Here is a 21,572-nt window from a genome sequence, read left to right on the forward strand (position 1 = left end):
AAAATATCATGATTTGAATAAAGTAGAACAACAAAAAGCTGTGCACTGAAAATTTCATCATAGCTCAAAAAAAAAACATCTTGTTTATTCTAAAGCTTTGAATTATTTTAATGAAACAGTATTCTATACATAATAGACAATCATCTGCAATGGTCAAGTTGATGATGCCACCTTCCCACTTTTTCTTTTGCATTTTATTGTATGAATTCCTTATCCTGAAATTCTGCTCCATGGAAATGAAAATAGGACTGACTACTGACTAAATTTTTGTATATAGTGAAGGCCACTATTCAGTTGTAGTAAATTTAATTAGCTCTTTAATTAATTAAGAACCACAGTCAAAGGAATATTACGTTAATACACTGTAGACAGTGTATCCATCACTACTAGATGAAAATTATATTTTCCTACTTTGGTCAAATACTTCATTATTGACCATAAGCAATGGCTTTAACGAATCCAATCCTATCCCATTTAGGTTAGATGTTAATTAATCAAACAGTTAACTCACATTACATGCTTCAGCGCTCACATTCTAAACACGTTCACACTGCCGTGTTAATCAACCATGCCAGGCAACGTTCAGATTTTCGAAAAAGAACGCAACTTACGGCGACCACCAGTGCCCTGAGAACATACCATACTGCAGCACTCACCACATCTTTGAAAAAATCCATCTTTTTTTTTCGGATTCGCCGCCGAAAAAAAAACAGGAGGGGGAAAAAAGTCCTCTAATCCAAATCTAAGCTACATTGTCTATAAGGCTACCGCATCGTGATTATTCCTCATTATAATCCAAGTGGCGTAGCTCGGTGGCGATTTCTCTTCTCATTAATGATCTCCACATGATGCGTTTCCTCAGAGTATTCTAGTGGGTCATCGCTGACATGATGCGATGGTACTGGTGATCATGACACCATACGCTTAGAAGAGGCACAGATTGGGAATGAATTTGGACAGCCCGTGTGTGAAGAGCAGACGACGACGGTGGACTGCTCCACAGACGATGCAGGCAGAGGCACGCTGTAGTACATATTACCACTGGACACATACCAAAACAAATACAGCTCTGCTGGTATGCTTGATAGTCTTAATCCAAGACTTAGTTAATAAACATCCAAAATAATAATTTGATTTTGATTTGATTTGATTTATTGTTTTCTTCTGCATCCATAACATTTGTATAATACATTTTTCATAACATAATAAACATAATATGTTAGAATTTTTGGCATAAATGGTAAATAAAGATTACTAAAAAGATAATTCCAGACAAAAATGATTAACTATATGATGTTCACAATTTGCAGGATTGTCATCATAAGCAGATTGCTTGAAAAAAATGACAATAATGTGACCTATAATGCATGAATTCCAGTTTTTCAAGAATCAATAATACAATGATTCAAACATTTCAATGCAATTCATTAATTGTTAATTTTGCTAGAAAATGCACTTTTTTTCATTTGTTCCTTACATTCATAATTCAAACTCCATATTAGATTTCTTGGCTAATAAGTTTATCAAGTCATATTTAAATATACAATATAAAATTGTAAGTAAAAAAAATATACATTCACTTTTGAGAAAAAACCCTAGGAGAAATGCTTTAGTATCATTTAAATAAAACAAAACAAAATACAATTTCTAAAAAGTACTTTCTACATATTCTAAAGAATCACCAGCAAACTAAAAATTAGAAATACGAAATCAATACATTTTCATGCACTAATGAGTAATTTTATAAAACCAAAAGGAGGCATCCAGCCAAATATAAACTGTTCCCGCCATCTATTGTGATTCACAAAGGAAACACTCTTATCATAATACTGCATTTGCCTGTGATCACATGGACGAATCTGGCATATATATTGATTTATTTTCCTTTCTCAATTTTTCTTTCTTAATTAAACAATTCTACCTCTTCCTTGTCCCCCCTCCTCCTTCTCTCCCCCCCCCCCTTTCCTTCTTCCCCTCTCCTCCCCCTCCTCCTTCCCACCTCACTCTCCCCCTCTCCTCATCCCTCTCCCTCCTCTTTCATATTCTATTATGTACATGTACATACCGGTACCTACATGCAGTAGTGTTAAAAAATAAAAATGCAGGTATTACAACAAAGTATATCACCAGAGGCTTCTATGGGCTGTCAAATAGGAATAATTAACTATCTCACATGTTTTGTATCTTGATACTGGGTGCCAGGAACCATAAGTAAAAAAAAAAATGATCACCTTTAGAAGGTTATAATGCCGTTCTATATCTTCTGACACTTGCTACCATGATTATTATTTCATAACGAATTCTGTAACATGAACAAATTCACATCAACTATGAATAATGACAGAGTCAAACTCAAGATAAAGACTAGATTTTAACTTTTGTTAGATTGAAAATTCATCAATTAGATTTACATCTAAATATCCTGTATCTTGCTTCATAGAAACGTATGATTGATAAGAAGAAATGTGTTGGTAACCATATTCCCACAAATGAATTTGAACATCTCCAAGAATGGAAGTGAGATTGAAGTATATTATGTACACAGCCTCAGCTAAACCAACAGACAACTAATGACATGTGAGTCAAACAGTGAAGCCATTTATCATCTTAAGCTCTATTCCCTTACACCATTATCCATTCTACCATTCAATTGAACAGATAGGATGTTAGAGCTTCTGACGAAGATATCGAACTCCTATACTTCATATTTTCATGTTGATATTTTTAGGGACAAATCAATCATATTGTCGCACTACAAGATATGTATTAAGTTAATAATTTTCCTTTCCTGACCCTCCTTACCATTACTTGTTGTAATCTTTATTTGTTTGTTGATTATGCCCCATAAAAATGATATCATGTTAAGTGAGAAATAAATATGGTTGATTTCATCACCATCATCATTATCGTGATTGCTCATTTCATGATAATCATTATTGGTTTTAATATATGGTTATTATCATCAATATTACTTTTATTAAAATTTGCAGTATGATCGTAATGATTAGCATTATTATCTATATCATCAACGGGAGCGTTGTGGCCCAGTGGATAAGTCTTCTGACTTTGAAACAGAGGGTTGTGGGTTCGAATCCCAGCCATGGCGTAATTTCCTTCAGCAAGAAATTTATCCATACTGTGTTTCACTCGACCCAGGTGAGGTGAATGGGTACCCGGCAGGATTAATTCCTTGAATGCATGAGCGCTGAGAGGCAGTTCAAGCTAAAGCCGGGGTAATAATAACAACAACACGCCTCGGAATAGAATATTTCTAATAGATGGCGCTATATAAATGTCTATTATTATTATATCATCATTACTTGTACTATTATTATTGTAAACTATTTTTATTTGTTGGTGTTGCATATCTTGATGGTTGAATGAATTTTCAAAAAACAAAATTATAACAAGTATTTATAGAACATCATTTACATAATGAAATCAATAACCATTTCATGAAGATAAATGATTCTCTAAATCAACCCTAAGATCGTTGAAATAGCGAATAATTTGCTTGAAAAGAATATACACATGTAAACAGATTTACATGTGTGTTACTCCAGCTAACAGATGTGCAGTTTGGCTAGCCAGTGCACACAATACATTCGTCATCTCAACAGCGGAAATAACACCTTTTTTTGGCCGAATGCTCGAGATGCTATACAGCAAGGACCTTGAACTAGAAATATATATATATAGCATTGCCGAGGAATGGCAGGTGTGTCGTTATGGGATGGCTAAAGTCGTTATTTAATCAATCAAATTAAAGGGCATTGTTATAGGCATTTGAAACGTTTTGGTCATCAAAGTCAGGATGCAAATTTGGTCGGGCTAAAACCAGTCCCGTGACTACCGTCATTGCATTATTGCATTAGGATAGTTTACTGCAAATTTCTTTCTGAAATGAATGACCACAGGTAGATTTCAGAAAGCTAGGATCTAGTTTTATGGATGAATGGGAAATTATTCTACAGAAGAAATTTATAATCCTTTGGAAAGGTATGGCATAATAACAGATCCTGATAATAATTTGGAAATGGTAAATTCTTGACCCTCCCCCTCCTCTTATTCTCCACCTCTTTTTATACCTTACTTGAAAAAGTTCTCCTTAATCATTCTAACTAGCAATCACAAATAATATACTGAATCTTAGAAAATCATTTTTTTAAATAATTGATTCGTATCTTAAAGAATAATCATCTTACTTTACCAGGAAGAAATTTAAACATGGTAATCTTTCATCTTTACATTCCTGTGAGAATATAATTTTTCATCATGAAAATGTTATCCATTCAAAATATTAAATGAAATATGCAATGATATTTGTACCTAGATCTGTTTATTTGCCATCTATTAATGATCTTCTTGAAGTATTTTCAAGTCTTATGGCTTAGAACTTGTGCCTGGTAACAGAATATAATCTGTTCGCTTTAACCATACTACCTATGATAAACCATGATTCATACTTTCCTTCACTAAACAGAAGATATAAAAATTGCAAACCACAGCCAATTTTCTAAACCACAATTCTGATCTCAGTGTTCCCTCAAAAGTTCAATGATAGCTCTTCCCAAGCTTTAAAATAACACAGAATATAAATTACAAACCAACTTTATTTTTTCATGGAACACACCTCTCCACCGTATACCTCCTCACAAATGTAACTAGATTGGGGCATTTGACAGTTCAACTCTCAAGTTTGAGCAAACATGAATTCAAATGTATCTAGCAGAGCCACAAGTATGTACATCAATATGATGTAAGATGTACGTCCCTATCATACATGTATGTGATGTAAATGCCAGCTAGTCTGGGCTTAAAGGCTCATATTTATTAAATGTTCACTTTTAAAAGAGAGAGGGAGTTTGCTCACTGAAACTGTGATATCAACTGTATGGTATGCCACAAACAATGCAGAGTAAACCAAGCTCTGCAAAATTTACAAACTTTCAGTTTTGTAGCCGTTTCATATAGGCCTATTAATCCCAATGAATAAAACTTGCATTCAAATATCACGCTGATTCATATAAGGGCCTCAATGTGGTTATGAACACTCTCCAGCGTAACATTGGATTCTTTTTTAATACCAGGGATTACCTTTTTAATCTAAAAATATTTCAATTCAAATCTTTCAGCTTTGAATTAAAATCCACAAGGGTTGAATTCAAATCTATAAGGTTTAAAAATAAATCCACTATTCACAGCAGGTCTAGGTCCAGTATTAGTAAACACAAAGGTCAGCAATTAATTTTATGCTTGATTTTCACGATTGATTGTACATTGTAGCCAATGGAATCAATCGTAGCAAAATGTTCTAAGATCATTGCTAAGCTTTGTCTTACAGGCCCCTAGATTTAATTCAAATCCTTTAGAATTAGTGTGAAACAGCTATAAATAGATAGAAAAACAATAGCTACAAAAAAGCAAATTGCTCACTGTCATAAACTGAGCAACAGCTTCAACTGTAATTGGAGAGACAACAGGTTTATGCTTCATTCTAGAATCTCTGAGTTGATCAGAGTCTGAACCCATAGACTAGCTCACTGTCACATCAGATACCAGACAAGTAGCAGGTTTCTTCTGTTGATATGTAGGTATAAGTGAGGTCGATATGAAAGTTCATTGTCAGGAGATGTCATACCGATGGAGACTGACAGAGGGTGAGTATATACACAGCTGAGGCACTGTTATCAAGGATAGGCCGACCTTAAAGCCTGTCTCTAGCTTTGGTACCCCCCCCTCCATGTCTATCAATCTATCAACGTTCAAATTCATTTCTAGTTTATATTCATGAGAAGTGTATGCTCTAAACATTTCAGATGTTGAGTTGAGAGAGAGTGAAAATACGCTCATTTATTTTTTTTCAATGATATGTATACATGTAAAATCTGTTTGAACATAAATATACAAATATAATCATGAAAAATTAAGATGAGATTAAAAAAATTATGAAAGAAAAAGGTGTCCCAAAAAGCCTCAAAGGCTTGAAAAAGGAGAAACCAAGAATAAAACATAAGAATGTTTAAAAAAAAAATGATTCACAAAGAGAACAGCGTACTGAAATGCGTTGCCACAACAGTAACATTAACCAAATTTATGGATATATATATATATATATAATAATAATAATAATTGGCATTTATATAGCGCTTTAATCAATATACGACCGTTCAAAGCGCTTCACAATTATTATTACCCGGTCACTGGATTCATAGCATTTCAAGCAGCCTGTTAGGCGCACACTTGCTAAACCAACCACAATGACAGTTGTTTCCTACCGGTACCCGATTAGCACCGGGGTGAGAGTGGCAAAGTGTGGATTAACGCCTTGCCAAAGGGCGCTAGGCCATGGTGGGGTTCGAACACACGACCCTCTGATTACAAGGCGAGAGTCAGAACCGCTACACCACGGCGTGGAAGTGCCGTGGTGTAGCGGAGGATATAATATGGAGGATATATAAAGTGTGTTTTAAAGAATAATTTTTGTGATTTTGCATGAAAATTTATCAGGTGCGTGATTAATTTTTTTTCCTTTTCTTTTTGGTAATGAAATGGGAATGGAGTTTGATTGCATCCCTTCCAAAAAGCCCATGATAGGATGTCATAAACCTAACCCAATACTTCCTCAAAAGGGTACCTCTAATCTGAAACAAGCATATGCATACGGTTGATTGTCTGAAGGGGGGGGGGCTACATACTTACATGTATCTCTCACTATACATGTAAGATCTCTCACTCTCTACCTCTACAATATTAAAGTTAAAGTTCTGCTAAAAACTCATCTTTTTAAATCTTAAATTGATCATATCATATGCTTATTGGCCAATTTGATGGTATTTCTCTATTTATGATCCGGTGAGAACTAGTTGGAAATTGTAATATTAGTTTTTATACTTTTTGTTGTGCAAAGTATTTATATTTCCTTTATTCTTCATATTTCATTCCTCTAAACCCTTTAGAGGCAATATGAGAATTTGCGGTATATAGAATTATTATTATTAGTAATATTAATAATATATTTCTTCAGGCACACATCCCATTCACCAAATTCCATGTCTGAATTATTTTCGCTTCAAACTAATCCCTACTCGGGCCAGATGCAAAGAGAGGTAACTCATCCCTATGAACATTAAGAACATAAGCCATAAATAATTTAGAGGATTCACTGAGGTAATTCATCATGTAAATGGGTCATACACCCAAACAAACCCAGTTCAATATTCAGATTCTACTACGTATTTGGGATATATTCTACACAAGAATGATGTCATGCGTGGGTGGCGAGAGGTACTTCTGATAATAAAAGGGAATGCAATCTCAATGACCAGCATGGTCATTAGTAATCCCCTACCTTACTTTTCTCTCAACCATAAATGCCGATGCTTACAAAGTCAGTTGAAATGTGGCCAGTTCTAGCATAATTTCATGAAATTTTGAATTACTGCACATGTGTCTAACATGATTTGGGGACTTGAAAAGCTTAGAAAGCGTAATTTTATTAAGGATATATACAGATTTAGCATAACTCAAAATTAGTACTGGGGATCAAAATGGTGAAGAATTTTCACTTCTTTTTAAGAGAAATTTAAAAAATTTATCATAGAATTCTGGCATCTATTATTGGCAACAACCCATTCTGATCGCTAAACAGGACAAAACCACCAAGACCCATTCTAACAAAGAGGTGTGATTGATCTGATCATCCTAACTATGAAAAGCCATTAATGTCATAATTATTCATATGGGATATCAACATAATTTCCTTCTGGGTGCAAAGAGGGGCAAATTGAATTTTCATAAATATTTTGAACGGAGATATACACATAAATAAGAAGGGATCCAAACTTTTTTGCACCACAGTTTAATGTTTCGTGATGCACTTGTGAAGCTTGCAATAATTAATAAAAACACATAGTCAATGCTTGGAGAATGCATTAAAACAAGTCTGTCAAAAGAGACCATCTGCCTCAAATAATTTTCCTAATTCCTACTAAGTTAATTTTTAACACAGGTTCACGACATTGAACATTTACAAGGTACCACAAAACCCACAAAAAGTAGCCTGGAATTAATCATTAGATAGAAATTCCATCTGACAGAAGGACTTTTCAGCTTTTAAATGATGTGCTATATGCTTTATCCCATTGGATTATCCTAAACCACTTCACAAAGAGAATGTTACTTGATGTCCTCCAACTGAAAATCACAGTGTGATTTTATGTAAGTTTGTTGCACCTGATCAAATATAAAGGTGTGGTATACAGTGGTGCTCAAACAGTTAGTGAACTCCACCAGTAAATTAACAAACATGTATTTAAAGGCCCATATTCTGAAGTCAGGTTTAACTTAGACTCAGGTTTAAAGTTGTGGTTTAAGTATGGGAAGCCATAAGTATCATTTTTTTTTATTAAGTTGTACGTTTCTTATGTTTACTGTGCCCTTTTCTGATTCATCGATGTTGAAGACTATAATCTACTTCCTTGACAATTATGAATGATTTGAGAGCAAAATTAGCTGAAATATGATATCTCTGTTAGTGATTTATGTAACGATTGGCTGTCCATACTTAAACCACAACTTTAAACCTGAGTTTAAGTTAAACCCGACTTCAGAATACAGGCCAAAGAGTTCAAGTTCTGCCATGTTCATAAATATTTAATTTTGAAGTCAGGTCATGAAATATTACATTCAATAAAGTTTGTTACTCTGGGCTTGCCAGACATTGTAGTGTTGTTGTCTACATTCAACACTCAGCATGAAGGAATGCATTTTGTGATGGGTTTCACTAACTTTTGAGCACAACTGTATGTTTGACTTAAAGTGAAGCCAGTGGCCCATATTCTGAAGTCGGGTTAACTTAAACTTAGGTTTAAAGTTGTGGTTTAAGTATGGATAGCCAATTGGAGCTGTTCGAACTTGACATGGTCGGCTGATCAATCTCGTTTGGGGTGTTAGAACCTATTCTACTATGCCGTCGCGAACGGGTTAATAAAGTTTGTTACTCTGGGCTTGCTTAACATTGTAGTGTTGTTGTCTTCATTCAACACTCGGCATGAAGGAGTGTATTTTGTGGTGGGGTTAAGTAACTCTTCAGTACAACTGTACGAGCTTTGTTATAAACACTTACCTTAAGTTTGCGTCTAGCGTTGAATTTCTTCAGGCATTCGACAGTTTCTTGTCTGTGCACAGTTGAAGCGTAGCCATCTCGGTTCTGGGTGGGAACAAGAAAAAAAATGTTACAATAATAATAATACAGTTTTTGTATAGCGCATATCACATTATGATTATAATATCTCTATGCGCTTCCAATCGACTTAGATATCATTATCCTGGTTTTAACTTTTCTTATTTAGCACAAGCATTGCAAGGAATTAATTCCTGCCAGGTAACTCACCTGGATAGAGTGCAGCAGAATGTGGATCATTTTCTTGCTGAAGGAAACCACACTGACTGGGATACAACAACTATTTCATATTTCATATGGATGACAATTTCCTAAGTATACATTTTGAAGTTATACTCAAGTTGCTGAGTGTATTATAAGTACTACTGTGAATAAGATCAAATATGACTTGCAAAATTAAGTAAAGAATAAATGTAACTATGGAGGAGATTGTTTTGTCAATGAACCTCAATATAATCCATTCAGCAAACAAAATTAAACCTAAATGAATTGGGATGATCAAGAAGAATTAAATCATTAATGAATCTAAACTTCCATTGAGTCTATAAGAAGATCGTAAAAAGGGTTATTTAAAAATAGTTGTATTTTCAAAAGCCTCTTTGTGCCTTGACGTCGTCACAAATTTGATCGTGGAAGCATTCTATCTAAGTAGTTTCATCCTATTTTTCTTAATAAAGGACAATTTTTTTTTAATTTTGACATTATAATTGCATTGCAAAAGTTTACCCATGAATATTAGACTGCATCCTTCACACACCATGTGTTGCATGATAATTATACTCTGGTATTTTAGACACGAGTCACAGATTTTATCAGACACCAGAAACTATAACTATATTTTCTGGTGTCAAAACTAATTGATGTCTGATTTCTAACTATATCTTATAGTTAGACAAACCTTTATAACTGATTGCCATTTTTTAATTTTTTTTTCTTTTTCACTCGATTTTCTATTGTGCCAGAATTATTTCATTGTTTATTGTTTTTATCAGCGAATAAATTATACAATTAGTAGTATTAAAATTAGTTACTGTTCCTTTTTGATAATTTAAAATATTCTAGTTTGATTAATAATACCATTTAAGTAACAATATTTGTTTATTTATGTTACTAAATATTGTTATCTTTGATTTAGATTTTTGACTATATTTTCATGATGTGATGATTTATGTTATTCTTTATGTTTTCATCAGGTCATTGATGAAAAACAGTTTTATACTGATCTTTTGGACCTGATTAAATATGTTCTAATAAATAAATAAATAACTAAAGATATATTTACATGTATCCATGGATGCTTGAGAGCCTGGCATGCTGAGATACGCTTTGTTGGATTGACAGTCAACATCATATCTATCAGGTTCTTTGCCTCCGGGGTCACGGTATCCCATTCTGGTGAGGGGTACTGAAAAATAAAAATAAAAATAATTTAAAGATTATTCATATCAATTTATATACATATTATCTTAATATTATAAAGACTACTAGATTTACAAAGAGCTTCATTTCATCAGGTCAACATCTTCAGTTCATAATCGATTATCACTCTAATAAAGGCTAAACAAGCATATGCAATGGTATTTCCTAAACCTTTTTTGTTGCTATAGCAGGCAACGATACACAAACCTTCCATTGACTGGCCACCTACTATGAACAGGAAACCAAACATGATCATTATTGTACTGATATCACAATGCTGCAGCTATTTCTGTGTAGCTCCCTCTCTTGACAAAAACATTACATTGTGTTCATAATGATAATGATGTGTTTCAATCAAGAGACTGATTTTTTTTCTTCTCTCTAATGACTAATATACTGACTAAATGGCTGACTGAAAACTGGCTAGCTCAATGACTGACTGACTAATTAATTCTTTGCTATGACTAATTTCTTAGATAAGAATTGTGTGAGCTGGTACACAATTCTGCTGATACTAGATCTAGAAATCGTCCATGCATCAAGAAAAAGAGCATCATTTTCTTATACATTTTCATCTGTTTAATATTGTTCTTTGAATACATAATAGACCTTTTTTGAATGAATTCTTTGTTCTATTTCTCATTTTCCATCTAGATATTTCCATATCGGTGTTTGATTATCGATTCTCTGTCTATTTCACAATATTAATACCAATGGCTAGTATTCAAATAATTAAACCAAGGTTTAAATCCAGTCTAATCAAGGTGTTTACTCCACACTTTCATGGAATGCTATGTTTCATTTTCCTCTGCATTCATGGCAAAAAAAAAACAATTTGATGAACTTAATTGTACACTTGTGTTCTTTTATTTCAATTTCATAAACACAAATATTTTTGGACAATTTTTCACTGTAAGATTAACATATTTTTTTTTACTTGGTAAATGAGAAGGCAACTGGCAGCCCATGAAAAGTGTGGTGTTAATCTAGGGTTAATGAGACCGATGCTGTATGAGAGAATATCACCAATATATTCACTTCCTCTTTCTCTTCTATTATGTATTCATTATTAGTATTAGTTATCCTTTTGTTTGCATTGCACCATTTGGTCACACATCGTAAATTATCTAAAATTTTAGTAACATTCATATGAAATGAGAAGAATATAATATAAGTCCGCAATAAATTTTCTTCTTTTTCTTCTATTTTGTCTTTCATCATAACAGGGGGAGAGGGAGGGTGGATAATACCAAGTCCTTACATCATATGCTCCAGTTTTGATCTGTGAGTAGAGTCTATGTTGATCCTCATCCCAGAAAGGTGGATAGCCAACCAGAAGAATATATAATATAACACCTGCAGAAAATTACATCAAACAAATAATTGAATTAGAATGGTGAGTACCAAACCAGAATAATATAACAACTGTAGGAAAATACACCAAATAAAAAGTAAATTTAAGACTGGTGGGAAGCCACCAGGAGAATATATATATAACCTGCAGAAAATACATTAAATAAATAATGTTAAGGTAAATCCCCACTGATGACGTTAACATAAAAGAATGGTCGATAGCAAACCATAGGAATATATAACATCTGTAGAAAAATACATCAAACATACTAAAAAAAATTAAGAATGGTATGAGCCAACCAGTAGAATATATAATATAACACCTGTACAAAAGTACATTAAATAAATAATGTTAAGGTAAATTCCCTGTTGATGTCAAAATTAAGAATGGTTAGTAGGGAAACTGTAAGAATACACATTACACTTGCTGATGAATACATCAATCAAAAAATAAATTTAAAACTGTGAGTAGCAAACCATAACACCTGCAAAACATACATTAAAAAATGTTGAGGTAAATTCCCTATTGGTGATGTTAACATATAATATAACATATGTAAAAACATTCATCAATATAAAGAAGATATCCCTCAATGCTAATATTTAGATAGACAATGGTGGATAGCTGACCGATATGTAATACAACACCTATACAAAAATATATTGAACAAAAAGGAATATTCGAGGAAATTCCCCATTGCTGATGTTTACACAGATTACACATGCAATTTCATGTATTCTCAGTTTCAATGATTAGGAGCAGATGGGCAAAATCCACTTAATAATTGGATTTTCAATGTTCCTTTGAACATCATAAGTCGCAATACTTCTCATGAACTTATCTTCACCAAAAGTGCACATAGATGTATACCAATCTTCTTTGATTTTCTTCATCTGCAACTTTCAAGCTCATTCTCCTCAACAATTAATGCTCTGTTGGTGCAAATTAAGATTAATTTGGTTGATTTTTCATAGCGGCTTTGTATTTTCCATTTGTGCCTATACTTACTGCACAACTCACTACGCACTTTGAGTAGGCCTAGTCTAGGACGTCACATTCTTCTTATCATCAATATCATATGCCCGAGTTTGAACTGATGTTCCACACTTACTGTTTATCTAGACTGATATATGCACTGAATTCTAATGTATGCAAATGAACCTAGCACTTACCACAGGCGCATATGTCAACTGGTTTTCAAAAATGGTCTTTAACGCCCAACGCTGGTTTACACTGATATTAGCACATAAAGTTAATGCACATTTTATGCTGATACTAGTAAATATCACAAACCCATATGTCAATTGGTTTTCCATAAGGGTCTTCCTTAACACTACTAAATGACACTGATATTAACACCTGATACCAATGTAAACTGATACTAGCACTTACCACAGACCCATATGTCAACTGGTTTCCCATAAGGGTCTTCCTTAATACTACTAAATGACACCGATGATAACACCTGATACTAATGTAAACTTGTACTAGAACTTAACACAGGCCCATACATCAACTGGTTTTCGATAAGGGTCTTTCTTAACACCACTACATGACACTAAGGATATTAACACCTATCAGATACTAATGTAAACTTATACTAGCACTTACCACAGGCCCATATGTCAACTGGTTTTCCATAAGGATCTTTCCTGAGCACCTCTGGGGATAGGTAACCTGGTGTCCCTGCAAAGCCTGTAAGAAAAAAAATCAAATACAGGTTTAATCGACATTTCAAGGATCTAAAAGAGAATCATTGGTCAGAAATAGATGGAAATATGGATGATTCGTTATCAATTCACCCACATTTCCTGTATTTAGATTAGAAATTGTGAATTGTAGTTTGAATTATGATCAAACCATTCAAAGACTGTGGGTTAATTAAGCGAGCTGGTTCTCATAAAGTAAAGCCATATCAAGTCCTACATTTGAAAGCCTCCACGATCACGTTTCTATTCATTGGGGGTATCTTCCATACTTATATGCAATAATTCAACAACAACCTCCCTTTAATCAATCTTCATTATTTCTTACTGAAAAATTAGCAGCAGACTATGTTTTTACGCCCACGAAAGAATACATGGTGCACCTTGCGACCCACGACAATCTCCATCTTCTTCACCATGGAAACGTTCAACCTTCAGGGCTCACTATGGTATGTCTGATGGTGTCTATTTCAGTGATGTCATTTTCAGAAATGTGGAGAACAAACAACAAAAATTATGATAACTATTGTAAGCCATATACTATATATTGTAAAAGCGACAAATGACTTACCATACCACTGCTCTCCGTTATCAAGTTCTATGGCTAAACCAAAGTCAGCAAGCTTTACTGCAGCACCCTTTAACTTGCTTGCTAGCAACAAGTTTTCAGGCTGGAAGAAAGAAAAAGATATAAAACCAAAAGATTACATTAGACTTGTTTGTTATCAGTTATATGATGATGACTAAAGTAACTAGAATTAATTTGGCTGGTGTTTACCAGTAACACAATCAACTGATACACCAGTCATTTTACAAGAACTTGATCTGGTGAGCGTTTCATGAAAGGACTTGTTGGACGATTTATCAGACAAGTCCTGGGGGGCGTTTCATCAATTATTTCGTCCGACAAGTTGTCAGATCTGACAACTTTCCTGGATTCTGATTAGTTGGGAAGCACTGTTACTATAGTAACTGTCGGATAAAACAGGACTTGTCGGATAAAACATCCGACAAGTCCTTTCATGAAATGCTCCCGTTTTATCCGACAGTTACTATAGTAACAGTGCTTCTCAACCAATCAGAATCCAGGAAAGTTGTCAGACGAAAATATTGATGAAACGCCCCCCAGGTCTTAAAATATCCAATAATTATTTTCCAAATTTACACCGACCCAAAGCAGACCCTTTTGGGGCAAGTTCTTAAAGTTAAAAGCATGTGCAGCGTGGTCTGACTAGCAGGCAAGGCCACAGGGTCCATATGCCCAACAACCCGCTAGGTTGAGAAAGTTCCCATAACTAGCTTTCACACTGCAAGAATACCTAAGACTGTGGAAAGGTGTTAATTTTTAAAACATGCAAATAGAGTCATCTTTTGTAAGGCTATGTAAAGTGATTTAATCTTGATTTATGCTATTAATGATATGTTTTATGTTAAAATTAAATTTGATTAATTAAAAAATTTAATTCAATAGAGCCAAATGTATTTGGCAGCATTTGAGAAAATGCAAAAGTGTCAACATCCCTTTTGAAGGTACATGAAGAACAAGGGACGAGTATTACAAAAATGAAAATGTCACCAAGAAATGGAGATTAACAAGAAAGGACAGATGGATTTTCTTTGAGGGAGCTAACCAACTGTGAGAAATTGCAAAGTAACAATCATCACTTTCACACATTGTCTGTGCAGACTTGCCAACACCTGAGCAAAACATAATTGCTCTCTGAACATTCTGATTGACATTTCCAATGTCTGTAAATTTCCTTGAGGTTTTGATTGGAAGATGGTCAGGTTTCACAGAAGACATTTCAGAATGTAACTCATTGAAGAGAGTAATAATGATGACACGCAGCAAACATGGACTCAATGTGATGACAATGAGATTTACACTGATCTTAATTTATAACACTGATGAAAGTATTGACAACGTTACTGTTGGTGATGATAATAATGAGTGATGACGATGTTTATGGTGATATAATAATGATGATGGTGGTGGTGGTGGTGGTGATGGTGGTGATGATGATGATGATAACAATGAGTGATGATGGTGTGATATAGTGATGATGATGATGATGACGATGATGGTAATGATTATGATGATGATGATGATGACGGTTATGATGATGTTCAAGGAAGATGATGAAGGTGATGATGGTAATGATGAGGTTCATGTTGATGATTTTGATTATAATGATTTTATTCTAGATATTGGATGACTTAGGGTTGTTTAGCAAGAAATACCACTTCATTTTAAATGTTTCCATTTCATTTATAGAATTTTTTGTTTAAATACATTTTTTACATTTTACTTTTTTCTTTGAAGATCACCCCAAACGTCGATTCAAGGGCAGGCCGCTAGGACACTCTAAATGCAGATGTTGTGTAGATCTCCCCTAAGGTGTCCCAGATTCACAAATTGCATATACTCTATTCGCATTTTAGGCTATTATGATTTAGAGGTCTTTGTTCTTTTTTTTGTGCAATTGACACCCTCTTCATGTTCCACGCCTTCCCGCAGAAAACCCCTTTTCCACATTCTGTTCTTCTTGTGGATCCTGACCGCTCTCCAAAGACAGTGACCCCTGGGCTAAATCTCCACAGATGTAAACTTTTGATGATGTTAGTAATGATATTCATAACATACACCTAACATCAGATTCAAATGGCTAACCTTATATATATTGTACACTCAACATGAGGTTATTACAAAATTTAAAAAAAATCATGAAATACTACTAAAAATTGAGGTCATTATGCATCTTCACTAACTGTACCTCAACTGGGTCATTTCCATGAGATCATCAGTTGAAAAGAGAAGCAACTTCTTAATATAATTTTATTTCATTTATTCATCACTTCTGCCTCAGAATTATATATACAATCTAACCAATCCATCAATTATATAAAAAAATGTCTTCATAATGTCTAACATTAGAATTGTAAATGAAACTAATGAGGCAGCACTGAATACTCTTTCGATATTCCAATTCCTGTGTAATTGATTTTAATGTTCTTCCAGCTCACTAAACGTGATGTTACACCCACTCCTGATAAAGGTTGATGGGCTCTCATAGATTATTAAAGGACAAGTTCACCCAAACAAAAAGTTGATATTTCTAAAAAGAGGAAAATACAAGTATATCACACTGAAATTTCATTAAAATCGGATGTAAAATAAGAAAGTCAGGACATTTTAAAGTTTTGCTCAATTTCACAAAACAGTTATATGCACATCCTGGTTGGTATGCAAATGAGGAGACTGATGACGTCATCTACTTACCATTTCTTTTGTATTTTATAGTGTGAAATATAAAATATTCTAATTATTTCCTCTGAACATGAGGAATTAGCATTGTTAATACTATATGGTTCAGTCAATACTACTAGTTCATACTAGATGGTTCAGTCAAGTTGGTCCTTATTGTCAAATATGTAAAAATTGAATTGTGCTTATCACTGTTTTGCGAAAAATAAGTGAAACTTTAAATGTCTTAACTCTCTGATTTTACATCCAATTTTGATTAAATTTTCAGCATTATGATAGTTTGATTTTTCTCTATTTATTCAAATCAACAGTTTTCTGGGGTCGACTTGACCTTTAAGAATGCAAAATAAGACTTCATTCTTTAGTGAAGAATAAATGAGGCAGCTTCGGCTTGAATTACCTCATAAAACACAAACATGACACACAAGTCAGTTTTTAAATGATACACAGTATAGACAGTGAAATGATAAATAAAATTCCATGTTAACCTAAAAAGGCCCTAGTTTTGATTTAAACAAATTCGTAAATGGAGAATTTTTCAATATCTACCAAAATCTCTGTATTCGATGAGAAAATCTACCCAAAAATGTAGAAAAATTATAATACCCAGCAATTAAATCATTTTCAGGGATGGGTTGATAATACTTAATAACTGAATAAGTATACATGTAAACTATTAGTAATAGTAAATTAAGAGGCTTTTATAGGAGGAGATTATAATTTGTTTAACAAATGATTTATGATTTTTATACAGATCGAGCATACTGATCTTATGATTTTCATTACAGATCGAGCATACTGATCTTAAACAAATAGGAGTAATGCCGAAAATTTGTTAAACAAAATTATGTAAACTATTGTAAGACTGTAATATGATAATTTACAAACTATTTCTTGTACAACCTTTCAAAAGTTTTTTATGTGTACGTCTTACAATTTGAACTGTAATAGTAATAAGTATTTCTAATGCACAAGTTCTGATCATAATTACCACTGAGACAGTATATAAAAACAAGGGACATAATCATAGTTATAGACATATCATAAATAAAAAAAATTGACTTCTTTTTTAAGCATCGCTTCTCCGGGGTCTCCGAACCATCTATTTGTTTGTTTGTTTTTTCTGATACTTTGTTAATACTGTATATTGTACTGTTTTTATCCTTTTGATGGTTAAATAAATAAATTAATTGAATTGAATCAACTGTGCTTTTATAACAAAAAAATATATTTTGAAAATATAGCAAGAAATATTTTCTTTTAAATAATACTGCAAATCCATTCCATATTTTCACTTTTATGAATATTGTCTGGCTACTCATTTTTCATTCCGAACATGGATGATACATACTGGGGGCCTCAATAGGAGATAGATTTTATTTCCTCTTTCCTCTCATCCTGGAATAACAGAGGAAGAATATTCCACTGGGGCCTGAGGTTACACCGGGAGGAAGCATTTTGCATTCAATAATCCTTTTGGCACAAGCTGGTGTGTGGATGTGGACAAAATACTACTCTACATTTAAAGGTGAAAGAAACAAAGTGCAGTATGCAATTATTCTATGAGAAAGTCTTTGAAATCGAAGTTGAATGCCACATTATCATAGATCTAGTTCTCGTACATTGAAATAGCCTATCTTTGTGAATTCATGAAATCTTAGCTGAACACCAATAATTCTGATGATCACTAACACAAAAAAGCATACGTAGGACAGTGTATTACAATTGTTAGAAAAATATCCAAAATTTTATGGAATTCCATGCTTATTTATCTCATTTTCTCAGCAATTACACATGTTTTTTAAGCCAATAGGCATACATTTTTTTATCTATACATACAAACACTCGGGTGATCAGTTTATTGGCTTCTCTTTTCAGGTCTTTACAAAGACATAGGAAGAAATCCTTTGCTTCCCCACCCCATTCACTTCCCCAGAGCCACATTATCAATCAACAAAATCAGAGGAAATAAGGGAAAAAACATTAAGAGGATCCAAACATATTTGTTGGATATTACAAAACAAGTCACCTGTGAAATAGCATTATTTGTTGTTATAAGCTCTGATTCATGAGGTATGATACTGACACCGCCCACCCCTCCCTCACTGGACCAGCATAACACTAGTATGAGTTAGATGGCATGGCTTCATTATACATCTTGCATTAATTTTCCTTGCTTTCTGGCTTCTTCAAAGAGCGCACCAGGGCAGATTTGGCAGTGATATGCACTATAAAGCCTGTCGGCATTATTGTAGTTATCATATTATTATTATTAATAACTTACACATCAGGCATAAAAATCCTGTATTTGCAGCAATCACTTATCCTTCGATATTTGTCTCACACCCATACATGTAAGGGTGCGTTTATTCGACACTTTTTTACCCTAGAATCATGATTCAAATCACGATTCTGCAGAATCACGATTGCGTTTAGTCGAAAGTGGAAATAAACGTCTTTCAAATCACAAACATGAAACACGGAAAAAGGGGCGTTTGGAAAGACGTTTCTGTAGAATCACGAACGAAAAAGGTCGTATAAACGATATCGTGATTTGAATCATGATTCTATGACGTCATTGTGTCGTGCTTCTTCCGGGTTCGACTCAAAGGCGCGCGCTGTGTTTCGTGCAGGTTAATTTTCGTGTAGCAGTATTGCCAGTGTACTAGTACCGGTATATGCCAATTGTCACGTGCATTTAGGAATTATCATTCTGTGTATTGTACCCCCGGGGTTGTACTGTAGCGTCATTTGTATATTTCATTGTTTTCATCAATCATATCTTCAAGTTCCAAAGGCACAAATTGGACTGACGACGAACTCAGGGCTCTGCTTGTGCTTTGGCAGCAAAAGCATCCCTTACCGGGATTCACAGACTGATAAGACGATACGAATCCCTTTCAGCGGCGCTTGCGAGGGAGGGATTTCTACGGAGATGTGGCACCGCCTGTCGAGACAAAATTAACAGAATTCGTGCCCAGTACTACGGCTACCGAACACCATTTTCGATGAACCGACAAGATTTAATACAAGTAAACAAAAACAATACGAGGTACAATACACGGAATTCTGGAAGTAAAAGATTTATTTTTCGGAAGCCGAGTAAACGTTGAACAAACGATCGCGCGTTAGCTCGGGCGGCAGCAAATATCTAGCAGCCGACTTGAAGTTAGAAACACGCGCGAAAATGTTGACCTATACTTCCTGGGTCAAACTGCGCACTGTGATGCGCACTGGATCGGCCCGAATTCAGGGAGAAACAGCGTTAGAAAGATGGTCGTATAAACGCTGATTCTGTCAGATCGTGATTCATGTTGCTGTTTTGAATCATGATTCAAATCGTTATTCAAATCATGATTCTGGGTTGAGGTCGCATAAATGCAGCCCAAATGTACACCAAACCATAAGTCACTTTCTAACTCTTAAATTACAATTTATATTTCATATGTATTTTCGAACACTTACTAGAGATTCATTATAATTTTTTGTCATTAGGGGAAGGATGTTGGTTGAATTCTCCCCCCCAAAAAAAAACACATATTCTCTGCTTCCTTCAGGTGTATACATGTAGAACAAATCCATAAATGAAGCCTTTCCTAAGTCTTATTTTCTATTTTCCCCATCAAACCCACACACAGTTAAAACAAGCAGAGAAGATTTATTGGTTTTCTGTCTGTCATCCTCATTTTCTCCTGTCATATCCCATCAATACATCGATGTTCCTCTAACCCATCCCTCTTCGTCTTCTTCATCATCTTCTTCATTTATTGGTGATGTGTTCATGGCTCCACCCACCTGTTACACACTTGTGCCAATATTCAGGGGCGGATCCAGCATTTTCCAAAGGGGGGGCAAATTTTTTGGAGGAAAATTTTGACGAGAAAAAAAAAAGTATTTTTTGCTTTAAAAACTGTAATTTTGCTTCTCGAAGGGGGGGGGGCACGTGCCCCCTGCCCCCCGCCCCCTGGATCCGTACCTGCCGATATTATAAACCCTTGATTTAAGTTAACCCATTGCAAAAAGCTGGTTATGCTTTAACGTAGACTCCAGACCACATAATATGCAGGCCAAGTCTCCAAAGGGTTAAGCAATGGTCTATGTCTGTTCTTAAATTATTGAAAGCCAAAACTAAGCAACTTTCTTTACACGGTATATATCTCATATCTTGACTAGTGTACTCTCATTTTTCTCATGCTGAAAAAATGTTAAGAAAACTGCTGTTTCGTCATAGGACGGCCGATTATTAATGTCAGTTTGAATATCAAAGTTGAATTCCTCCAGACTCAAACTAAATCAAACCACATTGCACACTTAACATCTTGATGAAAATAGATTCAAATGCTCATTAAAATGGCCATTAATCATTCACAAGTGGAGTATATAAAATAAAGGAGTTAAATGTAATCTTAACATGGTGAAAACATACCTCATCATATGCACAGAGGTATTAGAAGCATCATTATTGCATCATATAGTACACATGCCTAATTGGGTAATTGTGATCAAGACTCTTCAGTTAAAGCAATTAAAACTTCTACTTTTCACTCAAATGTAGCTAGACTAGCAACAATCACACCTGCCTAGCTGTGGAAATGATACGTTCATTTTTCGAACCTGCATAATTGAGAAATAATTAACCGTCCT

At 34.3% G+C, this 21,572-nt stretch overlaps 1 protein-coding gene across 1 annotated transcript in view; it reads right to left on the reverse strand.

Annotated features, from left to right (window-relative positions):
• The window catches only part of LOC121432238 (calcium/calmodulin-dependent protein kinase type II subunit alpha-like), a gene marked incomplete at its 5' end in the record, with an annotated part of 84,672 nt that overhangs the window by 44,213 nt on the left and 18,887 nt on the right, over nucleotides 1-21,572 (reverse strand). Inside the window, 5 exons of the mRNA XM_041630091.1 lie at nucleotides 9,128-9,211; nucleotides 10,467-10,589; nucleotides 11,865-11,959; nucleotides 13,569-13,652; nucleotides 14,235-14,334. Coding sequence (XP_041486025.1) covers nucleotides 9,128-9,211; nucleotides 10,467-10,589; nucleotides 11,865-11,959; nucleotides 13,569-13,652; nucleotides 14,235-14,334 — 486 coding nt within the window. The remainder of the gene's footprint in view (nucleotides 1-9,127; nucleotides 9,212-10,466; nucleotides 10,590-11,864; nucleotides 11,960-13,568; nucleotides 13,653-14,234; nucleotides 14,335-21,572) is intronic.

The sequence above is a fragment of the Lytechinus variegatus genome, chromosome 18 (assembly GCF_018143015.1).
Source record: "Lytechinus variegatus isolate NC3 chromosome 18, Lvar_3.0, whole genome shotgun sequence".
Taxonomy (NCBI): Eukaryota; Metazoa; Echinodermata; class Echinoidea; order Temnopleuroida; family Toxopneustidae; genus Lytechinus; species Lytechinus variegatus.